At 41.3% G+C, this 12550-nt stretch overlaps 1 protein-coding gene and 1 long non-coding RNA gene across 3 annotated transcripts in view; one reads left to right on the top strand and one right to left on the bottom strand.

Annotated features, from left to right (window-relative positions):
* Nucleotides 1–12550, top strand: part of LOC309807106 — a 111319-nt gene that overhangs the window by 83816 nt on the left and 14953 nt on the right. Inside the window, exons 3-4 of one of the 2 annotated variants that reach the window (XR_014294506.1) lie at nt 2271–2354; nt 3533–5268. The exons of the other annotated variant lie outside the window; for it this stretch is intronic. This is a non-coding gene — a long non-coding RNA (uncharacterized lncRNA). Of the gene's footprint in view, nt 1–2270; nt 2355–3532; nt 5269–12550 lie in introns of those variants that run through there. 2 annotated transcript variants of the gene reach the window in all.
* Nucleotides 9928–12003, bottom strand: LOC309807083 (spermatogenesis-associated protein 31A6-like). Its single transcript, XM_082626306.1, has one exon. It carries the CDS (start codon nt 11931–11933, stop codon nt 10044–10046), a length of 1890 nt encoding a protein of 629 aa, XP_082482432.1. The 5' UTR covers nt 11934–12003; the 3' UTR covers nt 9928–10043.

Raw genomic sequence — 12550 nt, 5'->3', positions numbered from 1 at the left:
ATTTTCTAACACCACAGACAAAAATAAACTCAAAATGCATTAAAGACCTAAATGTAAGACTGGATATTATAAAACTCTTAGAGGAAAATCCAGGCAGAACACTCTTTCACAGCAGCAATATCTTTTTGGATCCACCTCCTAGAGGAAAGAAAACAAAAACTAAAATAAACAAATGGGACCTAATAAAACTTAAAAGCTTTTGCACAGCAAAGGAAACCATAAACAAAACAAAAAGACAACCTACAGAATGGGAGAAAATATTTGCAAATGATGAGACTGACAGTGGAATAATCTCCAAAGTATACAAATAGCTCATGCAGCTCAATATCAAAAAAGCAAACAACCCAATCAAAAAATGGACAGAAGATCTAAACAGACATTTCTCCAAAGAAGACATACTGATGGGCAAAAAGCACATGAAAATCTGCTCAACATCGCTAATTATTAGAGAAATGCAAATCAAAACTACAATGAGATATCACCTCACACCAGTCAGAGTAACCATCATCAAAACGTCTACAAACTGTAGACTGCAAAAATGTTGGAGAGGGTGTGGAGAAAAGGAGTCCTCCTACACTGTTGGTGGGAATGTAAATTGGTTCAACCACTATGGAGAATATTATGGGATTCCTTAAAAAACTAAAAATAGAACTACCATATGATCCAGCAGTCCTACTCTTAGGCATGTATCTGGAGAAAATTATCCTTCCAAAAGATACATGCACCCCAGTGTTCAGTGCAGCACTATTCACAATAACCAGGATATGAAAGCAATTTAAATGTCCATTGACAGATGAATGGATAAAGAAGATGTGGTACATATATACAATGGAATATTACTCAGCCATAAAAATGAATGAAATAATGCCATTTGCAGTAACATGAATTGACATAGAGATTATCATACTAAGTGAAGTCATTCAGAGAAAGACAAATATCATATGATATCACTTATCTGTGGAATCTGAAAAAATGATACAAATGAACTTAATTACAAAAGAGAAACAGACTCACAGACTTAAAAAACAAACTTATGGTTACTAAAGGGAAAAGGTATGGGGAGGGATAAATTAGGAGTTTGGATTCACATATACACACTACTATATATAAAATAGATAATCAACAAGACCCTACTGTATAGCAAAGGGAACTCTACTCAATATTCTGTAATAACCTATATGGCAAAAGAATCTGAAAAAGAATGGATATATGTATATGTATAACTGAATCATTTTGCTGTACACCTGAAACTAATTCAACATTGTAAATCAACTATACTTCAATATAAAATTAAAATTAAATTTAAAAAGATTAAAAAAAGAAGTGTCTTCCAATGCAAGGATCAGATCAAAGAACATGAATGGAATATTCCTACTGGGACGATTAGGAGGATAATACATCCTTGGTAGGTGCAGAGCCTATTCACTTACCCTCTGACTTTCCTTGTTCCCTTTCTCTACTACATCCAATTAAGCAGATAAAAACTTTGAGAAAGCTGCCTCTTCCTTCACCAGTGCCAAGCAGGACAAACTCAAAGAGCCATTTGTCTGTCTGTCTTCCTCTGATGTTGCTTCTTCATGTCTGAGCTATTGGGAGGAGAGAGAGGCAATAAATTCTCTTAATAAAAGCAAAAAATAAAAATGAAAAATAAGCCTATATGGTCAGTCACAATCCTTGCTATACTTATATAAATAAGACCAAGTTTTTTTAATCTAGACTTATTTTGCAAACAAATTTGTCTTAATTTGGCTATCTTTGATAGAAATGAGGGTGATTTTAGAGAGAAAAATTATCTTTCGATAGAAACCAAAATACATATTGTGGATATTAGATTCTAGTGCTATTAATTTTCCTTGAAGTTTTGTTAATTACCTGAAAACTGGACTATATCCTGAATTTTTCTAGTTTCCTCCACTACCTGACTACAACTCTCCAAACTAGTGTTTCCAAATTTTCTCCCACCCTTTTGACTTGGAATAATTGAAACTAAAACTGCCTTTTTTTCTGAAGTCCTGCATACTGAAGGTAGATATCTTAATATAAACTTCAGAGAAATCTCCACAGCAGCTCATGTTTAGACAGTCTTCTTCGTTCCTGTTGCTATATGGACCACTCAGAAAGTTTACCTGAACATCTGATGGACATTCAAACTACAAAAGATGCTTTAACCCCGACATTTAGAGATCTTCTCAACTGTCTACCCTCAGAACTCAAAAACTGATATGAAATTTGCCTCAATTATTAACCTTTTTTTTTTTTTGTCTCCATAGCAATGCCTCTTATTAAATACCTGATTGCTTGTACCGTAAGCTTAACTTCTACTTGGAAATACTGCTTTGGAAGAGAAAATTAAGGTAAAATGATCATATGGATGGACTCTAATCCAATATGACTTGTATCTTTATAAGGGGGGAATATTAGAACACAGACATGCACAGACTGAGGGGCAACCATGTGAGGACACAGCGAGAAGGTAGCCATCAAAGGAGAGAGACCTCAAAGAAACTAAACTTGATACTTTGATCTTGGACTTCTAGCCTCTAGATCTATGAGAAAATATATTTTTGTTGTTTAAGCCACCTAGTAGCCAGTGTGGTCTTTTGTTATGGCAGCCCTAGCAAACAAATACAATCACTATTAGGGAAAAAAAATCATGTGCTTTGTTATTCCAGTAGAATGATTTTAACACTGATTACTTCTTACCTTGAGATTATAAAAGACAGTGATAAACATTACTGTAGAGTATATATGAGTTGTGTCCTATGAAACAAAGGTAGTTAACAAACACCTCTCAGCTGTAGATGATGCCATGTGTTCATCTGATCAGCAAGAGGACATGAGTGGAAGGGAGAACCTTTTCTGCTTCAGACAAGCAACTTCCTGGGTTACCCTGAGTATGACAAAGAGGGCCATTGCTTGGGGACCAGGTCTCCAAGCAGTCACAACAGGCCTCAGGAACCCACAAGAAAATTGTGAAGGAAGAATATTACTAGCCAGGCCCATATGAATCTTTTCCTCCCATCACTGCTCTTTTGTGAAAAATTCTTCCAAATACACATTTTTGTCCCAAAATATCATGTTGGACGCTCGCTACTAGGAGCAAATTTTTCTAGCATCTCTGTTGGATGAATTTTCACACTTGCAAAATCACTTAGAAAAGAGTTCATCCTCCCAACACCTCCCCTGCACCAGTGTCCCCCTAAACAGCATCTGACCACAATATGAAGGAACTTACCTCCCAGGTAAACAGGTGCTTGAATGTGATTTAATTATCTCTGCATCCTCTCCCTGGTCTCCCTGTGAAATCCAGTCACCTCTTTGCATTAAAGCATTTCTGTGAGAAGCCCTGTAAGGTGCTGGCTATTCTCAATTCTGTCCTGCTGGTTCCTCTGAAGTGCCTAGAAGCTGTCCTCTCCACACACAAACTGTTCTGACAAACTTCATTTGAATGATTTGGATTTTAATTCTCAGTTTGCTTCTGTTCCTAAGCCTTAAGGCTTTTTTCTTTTTTTTTTTTTTTTAACCAATTCAGAAAAAAGCATCATTAAAAAAAAGACAAGGTTGGGCGTCCCTGGTGACGCAGTGGTTGAGAGTCCGCCTGCCGATGCAGGGGACACGGGTTCGTGCCCTGGTCCGGGAAGATCCCACATGCCGCGGAGCGGCTGCAGCCGTGAGCCATGACCGCTGAGCCTGCGTGTCCGAAGCCTGTGCTCTGCAACGGGAGAGGCCACAACAGTGAGAGGCCTGCGTTCCGAAAAAAAAAAAAAAAAAAAGACAAGGCTACTCGCAGATCTAACATGCTAAGCTTTAACTTAGTACGTTCTTAGGACTGATGTTTTCCAAGGAACAAACTTTCTTGTTTCCTGTGTACAAAAGTGAGAAAAAATAAAAATAGTGGTATCTTCACAGTTGAGTTCTTAACATATTTTCTGATATATGTAAAAAGAGAAAAATTGGCAAAATGAGTACCAACATTTTTAAAAATAATAATTAAGCCTAAATCCCTGGATTTACCAATTTTATAAAATAAGAAAGTAACATTTTATAAAATACAATTTTATGAAATATGATTTTATAAAATTTGTTTAGCTAAGTAACAAATGATTTGCCCAAAAAACAGATTTAGCAGGTGGAGTCCAGGGGGCACATTCTACAAAATAAATTTATTGACACGGTAAAGGGTTACTAGCATAAAATTGTGGTGGGAATGAAAAGGTCAGTGACCTTCGTCCTGAAGTTTAGGAGTGATCCCTGAATTGAGAGATATCTGAGTTGAAGTGGTCACTGGAAACAAATGGTAGAGACAAATCACAGAGAGCAGACTGTATCAATTCCAGCTTCTGGACTCAGAGAAGGAAGGAAGAGCTTCAGATTTCATTGCAGAGAATGAGGCTGAGAAACTTTAAAATCAGATGCTTTTTCCCAGATCCAGGGGGCCAGCTAATGCACAAAAATGCTTAAAGCCACATAGGTATGTCACCTTTATTTCCTAGAGAAGATGTTAGCATTTTCTGAATCCTCATCTACCGTGCCTGGCATGCATTATTTTATAGCTTTCTGGAAGTTTCATCAGCACCACTGGTATATCTGTGGTACGATGTGTGTGTGGAGAGTACAGAATGCAGGTCCGGGCTGGGGGCAACGGACTCTTCTAGCTACCACAGTGAGTGGTGCCCCTGCAAACCTGAGTAAGGAAGACAACTTGCCTTTGGGTGGGTAGTGTTACAATCTGCATGTCTCGGGGCACAAATGTAAAGACCGACCCTGTTCTGGGAATGATTATGATTCTGACTGACCTCAAAGGGGTAATTATGAAACCCCTGGATCATCAGGATCTGGATGTTCCCTACTTTTTCCATGGTGTGATCATGACCGAAAGTGTGGCTGTAGATATCTGGGAACATTTCCAGAAATGTCCTCCTGTAGGAGTTAATTATAAAGTCAATGTGTATAAAAGAGAAAATAATATTGAAACCTATCAAGGGGAGTAGATCTTAAGGGTTAATATTGTAGATGGACTACTTTGGAAAACATCTTTTTCCCTTGGAGTATTAAGAAGTCATCTCATAATTGCCATCTCTCCACATTTTGTTCTAGAGTGCCTGGTTTATTGATATCAGTGTGAGACCTGTTTTAAATAAAAATCTATTTGTAAAAATCCGGATCTGTAATATGTTCTAAATATCATTATAGTGTCTTTTAACTATAGATTAAAAATCACTTCATTTTCAACAAAATATTTTGATGTAAACATCAAATGTTTTGAAAACAAAGGGGATCTGTTTTTGTTGTTTTCTCTTTTATCTAATTTTTATATCCATTTTGTCTGGGCATATTAAATGGTAAAAATATTTATAAGATTTGCACTAGGTGAATCTTCTTAAAAAAAAATACTGAAGGCCACAGAGTCTGGGAATATTAATATCTTTTTAATAGATTGATCCCCCTTGATTTCTTATTCTGGAGTAAAGGTACAAGTTTTTCCATGAAAATTAGACACACAAATCATCTGACAGAATGTATGACAGATGGAAAATGATTGATGGGAATTTTGCTTTAATGCACATTGTTCGTTGTAATTTTGCCCAGCTTAATGAACTGTGAATTAATAATGAGGAGCAACACATTCAATGTATTATAGTAATAAAGTGCTTTTATGGACATTTTTCATGTTTCCAGACTTTCTTGGCCACCCTGAACAATTTTAACTCAAAGGATTAAAAAATAATCGCTTATTTAACTGTGTTAAAATAGTCAACTTTGAAAAGGATATTTTCCTGTATGAACTTTTTCCTAATTGATTCCATTTTGTTCTGATCAGTAAACTTACCTGAGTAAGCTGCACTATTTTAAAAAAAGTGATCTGATAGAGTATTAGATGACATACATGACCATAGTCCATTGTTTTCTGATTCAACGACATAAGGGAGTAAAGTGAAAAATTAATAATTATACATTTTTTAATTAGGAGAATAGAAAAACTAAATTTCTTGTAGAAATAAGCCCAAAGAGTCCTCGTGTCAGCCCTGCTCCTCTTAAAAGACCGTGACGCTGTAATACCAATGGATAATCTGGGAGAGAACCAGCTGTCATTAAAATAGATTTTACCAAGGCAAGGACAATAGGTTGCTTATTAGCAGTGAGAAATCAGTAGTCTTTTAGAAGTGTACCCTTTGGAAAGTGTGAGCTATATAATAAATGAAAGCCTTTCATTATTCATTGTTATAAGCCAAATGTAGATTAAATGTACACTACCTTCAATTCAGATATTAAGATATCCTTCCCTCAGTAATTTTATGAGATAACATGTATAATGTCAAGCATAGGCTAAGTCATATATTTTATAATCTTTCAAAAATTTTTAAAGCAATGTGTTAACCCTATAATGAATATAAAATGGATCCTAACTGCATGTCTTAGAAAATGTGCATTTCATAGAATTATTGAAGAATGAATCCTTAATAGCCCATCTTTTTAAGTATGTTAGCTGAACGTTATGATTGTGTAATATCATTTTAGGGCATTACCACATTTTAAGAAATAAAATAATATTCAGAAGCATACTTTTGCCAGAATGTAAAATTTAAAACCAGAAATTTGACTTGTGAAAAATCCTCACATGATTATTGGCCTGTTAAAAACTAAAGCAAACCCCACAAACCTGATGCAAGCTATTATGTGCAAAATAACGTGCTAGTTACACAGCCCTCTGGGAAGTGAATGTGAGTCCGGATGCTTCTTTCTTGGTTTATTTCATTCCTAGAGTACCTTTGTTGCAGGTTTTTCTTATGTTTCCAAAGGAAACAAGTAAGCCATCTCAAGTTTAAGTTCTGTCCTCAATAAAGGAAAAAATGTGCCAGATACCATTTGACTGGATGATAACTAAACTGGACAAATATTTTCTCTCACTGGAGACTGACAGTGTTTTAGTTGTGCTTAAAATTTGTGATTCTCCTAAAAAAAGAGTACAAATGAAAACTTATGGTTACCAGGAGATAAGGGGGAAGGATAAATTGGGAGATTGGGATTGACATATACACACTACTATATACAAAATAGGTAATAATAACCTACTGTATAGCACGGGGAGCTCTACTCAATACTCTGTAATGGCCTCTATGGGAAAAGAATCTTTAAAAACAGTGGACATATGTACATGTATAACTGGCTCCCTTTGCTGTACACCTGAAACTAACACAAATTTGTAACTCAACTATACTCCAATAAAAATCTTTTAAAATAAAAAAATAGAGTACTACATGCATTTCTAAGAAATAAACATTATTTTCTTCATTCTTCTAAAATAAATAAAAATAAAATAATGTAATATGTGATCTTCAAGCTAATGAACACCTAAGAATGAAATTTGAAAATCTACATTTGGAATGTATAATTCTTTTGTTCAGAGGCAGTGATATTCCAAAAGAACAAAACTTCTCCAACATTTCCCCATTTAGAGTAATGCTGACAGTGAGTGTCTGGTGGATCTCAGAGGGGCACAACTGATAATATATTTATCATGCTGCCAGTTTGCTAAGTGGTTTCATATTCACTAAGAAAGACTTGTCAATGGATACTGAAGAATAGATGTGAGGTCTCTGTGTGTTGTCTCTGGGTGAGATCTCTGTGTGAAGTCTCTGTATGAGGTCCCTTTGGAAGGTATCTCTGGGAAATCTGTTAAATCTGTGCTAGGTTTCTGTCTGAGGGTCTGTGAAGCAACACGAGGTCCCTGTGTGAGGTCTCAGTATGTGATCTCTGAGAAAGGTGTTTGCGTGAGAAGTCTCTCGAGAGGTGTGTCCGTGAAGTCTTTGTGTATTGTCTCTGGGTCTCTCCATTTCTTTTTTTCTTTTGGTCTCTCAATTTCTTGTCTTACTGTACCTTATGGAAGACGGAGCAGCAAGAGAAGGGCAAAGGGACTTGCTTCTTTCTGTTTTCTTGCTGTTCCATCAGCATCACCTGTCTGTGGCACTCTCCCAGCAGGAGCCAGGGGGGTCCAAGTCCAGCTTCCCCATATTCCCAGAACTCACTTCTGGGTGCCCCTGAGAGGACCCAGCAGCAGCCAGGCTCAGGTCCCAGCCCTGTCAACTCTCTCCTCTGGGTACCGACCCCTCCCACAAGTCCTGGCTTCACTCTCACTGCTCTGCCCATTCTGGAGGCTGCCTTGGGAATCGGGGCCCAGAGGTAGGGCCTGGCTCCAGGGAGAAACCAGGGGTGTGAGCAGTCCTGTGCTCACTCTGCCCCCTCCACCCCAGGTCACAGCATTTCCACGTGTTGAGGGGCCTGACAGGTATGGGGGATGGGGTCCATTTCTGTTGTCATCTGGATCAGGGGCATCAGCTGGAACAGAAATCTCCACAATGAGAAAGACACCACCTGGAGCTGTGTCCACCATGCGCCCTGCACATGGCAGAAAACACCAAATCACTCTAGAGAAATTCTTCCTCATCTCCCTGCTTTTCCATATGGATGGGGGTCAGGAGACAAGAAAAGCTGTGCCAGAAGCAGATCAGTGGAACACTCCTGCATTGCACCCTGCCCCATCCACTTTGCACAGGTCACCTCCACACCACCACGAATCCTGTCTGATTGCTTCTTCACCTGCCAGGCTCTGGGGTGATCAAGGACTGGGAGACAGGCAAGGCTTACTACACAATCACAAGCCAGTCCCCACCTCTCCCCTGGAGCAGTCCTTGGGCCATGTGTTTATGTGAAGGTCACCAGACTAGGAGTCACATCCCAAGTTCCCTAGTCCTGGCTTTTACACCTATTGTTAAGTTATCCTTTCTAAAAGTCAAGAGGTGATGATGTGTAAGCTTATTAAATATAGTATTAAGAGATTCACCTTCCCTGATTTGCTTTACTTCTCTAAGTTTGACCTTCTGTTTTGACCTAAAGGTGGTTTCTCTAGGTCTGTGATCTTAGAGTTGGAATAGGGTAGAGACCCTGGCGTGGGGCCATGGTGAGCTACTGGACCCTTAACTTTTCCTCCCCTTTAGGCCTTTAGATGGTGGTTGTATGTCAGGGGGCTGTTCTTTCAGAACTGCAATTTATGGGAGTCTGGTACCACTTTGCCTCCTTCCTTGGATCCAAGGATTTTTCTACACCTACATCCCACCCTAAATTCACAGTGTTTGACCATCAGATAGTTACTACCCACAGTCACACCCCTATTCCATTCATCCAAAACTCCTTCTCTGGGGTTAACATAGAGTGGAAGGTAGGTGACCCATGAACGCAGCCATTCATTTATATGGGACTGGACTCAACACAGCCCTCAGCAGCCTCCCTGATACTCCCCCCACCTACACACACAGAGCTGGAAATGCCATCCTTGCTGCTGCTCTAAAGTGTAGGAAAAACAGAGGTGGGGGAGGGTGATGCTGTACATTTTATTATGGCTAAGCTAAAAGGGGTTCATAGGGCATACCTCAATCCCAACCTTCATCAGAGAGAGAAGGAACTCTTAAGAGCAGATGTTGTATATTCCCTACCAAGAGATCCAGGGGCAAGATTTCTCCTGTTTCTGAACTCAGAGCCCATACTCTATTCCCCCCAAACTTCCATCCACTTGGCTCTGACACTTCCTGGAGCCTGAATTGGAATGTCCGGCCCTATCGTGTAAACCTATCCACTACAGTTGCATAAAGTTCAAAGTAGCATAGAAGGAGGAGAAAGACTGGTTGAACCAGATCCTTGGGTGTGGGTTTCATAGGTTTTTCCCATCTCATTGCTAGAGTAATTTTGGTCTGTGTAATGACAGTATCATAAGGTGCAATGAAGGGACACGAGACAAGGAGCAAGCTTGTGATGCTACCGTCCACCTCCCTCCATGCCCCTCCCTTCTAGAAGACAAAGTGCACGGCACAGACAGCAGCCATTACACTATGCTTTTATTAGAAAAAAAATATATATATATATATATACATGTATTGGGGAACATTAAATACCTTGGACGTGCTAAGGAGAAAATCATTTTCTCTACATGGACTGAATTTTTACTTGGAGACATGTCTTCCTACTAAAGGGAAGACTAAAGAAGGATTTTACTGTCGACCAGGCAAGACACCTCCCCAAAGATGACAATGCCTTGGACAGTGTTGATGGCGGGCTGGGGCACCTGGAATCCTTGGCCCATACTGGCAGGTACTAACTGGAAACAAACTCTTCTTGGGGGGCAAGGATGGGAGGCACCTTAGGCCCAGCTGCTCATCGTCGAACCTTACACTTTTCAAACTATGTTGGTGTCTGACTTCCCTTTCCCTGATAGAACAACTCTGGCCCTTGGAGGTGGCTTTATGACTGCAGGCTGTATAACCCATCATTCTCCGTTGCTCTGGGTAAGAGGTAAGCCTATGGCAGCAGAAACACCCACATACTGGGACTTGGAATTCCAGTTTGTGTTCATTTAACTTTGTGGCATGAAGTCCATGGTGAATTGCTCTTTTTTCTTCTGGGATCTGTCCAACAGCTGTCATGAGTGCCTGACCCTCAGCAGTCTCACTCTTCAAGATTGATCTGCTTTTGACTGATCCGTGACTCTGGGCAGTGGCTGATATGGGCTTGAATTTTTGCAGAGCATCTCGACCATTGACTTTTTTATTGGGGAAAATCCACTTTAAAAATAGCCTCATCCTTTTTCTGAAGAGGCTTTCTGGAGGGCTATGTTTCTTCTCTGGCATGAGCTGGAGACATCTGCTCCCAATAGAGTCTGTTATTCCCCTGACCTGGGCAGGGTGGCTCATACTTCCAGCTTGAGAGGTCCCTAATTCTTTAAACCTTTCTTCATGCTCGCCTGGTTTATGCCTCCTACAGTCCTCTCTTTTGTAAGTAGGGGCAATCATCTTGCTCTGGCTCTTCCATGAGTCTTGGAGTTTTGAAGTTTTGGGCTCCTGCTGCCCTAGGTTGCTCCTTTGGGCTTCCATAAGGCCACTTGGCTCCTGGGAAGCTAACCTGTCTCTGGTGGGGACTCTCTGGGGATGGCACTGAGGCACCTGAGAAGCCAAGTTGTCTGCAGCAAGGAACATGTGTTTGGGAAAGTCCTGAAGCTGGTTGTCTGACTGTACCTTTACTTTGGAGTTAAACTCACTGGCAACCCCCATGTTAAGGCATGGCTCACCTGGATGTTGGAAAACAGACATTCTAGGTAGTAGGAAACGTTTACTGGCCCCTGGCACCTCTAAACTCCTCATATGTACATTTGTGGTTTGGGATTTTGTCAACACTTTGGTTTCCAAGATAACACTAGACTGTGGTTGAAGAGCAGGAGACTCCTTGGCCTCCACAGCCTCCCTGGCCTCTTCACCTCTCAAAGATTGGGATCCTAAGTTCACCTCCATCACTGTTACCCTATGGCAGGGGTCTCCTGAGGCCTGACCACCACTCTCCTCCGTTGGCTCATTCCTGACCATTGCTGAACTTGGACCTGGCTCTAGGCTGTCCCTCTTGACCCATTCCACAGTCTCACTCTTCCAGGTTCTGCCCACAAGGCTGAGTGTGAGGGACTGAGAAGGTGGCCTGCCCTCCTGTCCAGTCAGAGAAGCCTTTGAGGGCCCATGGTAGTCAGCAGATGGAATCGCTCCCAGGGCACTCTGGATTTCCTTACACACAGTTGAGGGGACAAGGAGAGGCCTCTTCAGGGTAGGAACTGACTCTTCTGTTATCACCTTCTCTCCTGAATGAGCCTGAGGAGGTTTCTCCAGGAACTCAGCACACTTGACTGTTGAGTGGGACCCAGACACACAGGTGGCTGAAGGGGAAGAGGCAAACTGCAGAACGGTGGAGGGTTGGAGCTTTTTCCGCTTCAAGAGATTTATGGGCTTGAGGACCTTGAGGGGGAGGGTCCACCTGTGCTTTACCCAAAACCTTCTAATGTGTGCTTCCAGCACCTCTCGAGTGTCTGGATCAAGGAAGGAAACCCTACAGGAGGTGTTCATGCAGGGTTCCCAACCCTTCAAGCAGTATCTTCCACAGGCTCCAGCAGGCACTGCTTTGCACGTCTCACCAGGAGGGTCTTGACATGAGAGCTGATGAAAGTTGCCCTTGCCAGGAAGCCTCCCCAGGCAGCTGTAGGAGAGCAGATGGGGCCAGGATGGCTGGACAGGACAGGCAGGGGTGGGCACCTGCAGCCCAAGAACCCTCCTCTGCCCCCACACTGACTTCATAATGCTCCTGCTCTCCCTCACCCTAGGGCTTTAGCCACGCCCTCCCATGGCTCCCCCTCCCAGGGCTGGGGTCACATTATAGGCTCTGGGAGGAAGGACGACCCAGGAGAGAAGGGGAAAGATTCTTTACCTTTGCAGAAGTGAAACCAGGTTGTGAGTCCCCTCCAGTTCTTCCAGGCAATCTCTGCAAGCTGGAAATCAGGAGACTGGGTCATGGTGGTGAAGGCAGAGGCCTAAGAGTCTTTCAGGAGGCTGAGTGCAATGGCCCTTTAAGGGAAATCTTTGGAGGATTAGACTCTGGAGCCCAAGTATCAGTGTCCAAGGCCACATGTCCCTGACAGTGATGGTAAGTCTCACTTGAAAAGGGTTTGTCCTTTGCAAAGTGCCTT

Source organism: Mesoplodon mirus (genome assembly GCF_964341445.2).
Source record: "Mesoplodon mirus genome assembly, chromosome: 7".
Taxonomy (NCBI): domain Eukaryota; kingdom Metazoa; phylum Chordata; class Mammalia; order Artiodactyla; family Ziphiidae; genus Mesoplodon; species Mesoplodon mirus.
The sequence above is the reverse complement of the archived record's forward strand: the minus strand, read 5'-3'. Positions and strand labels throughout refer to the sequence as shown.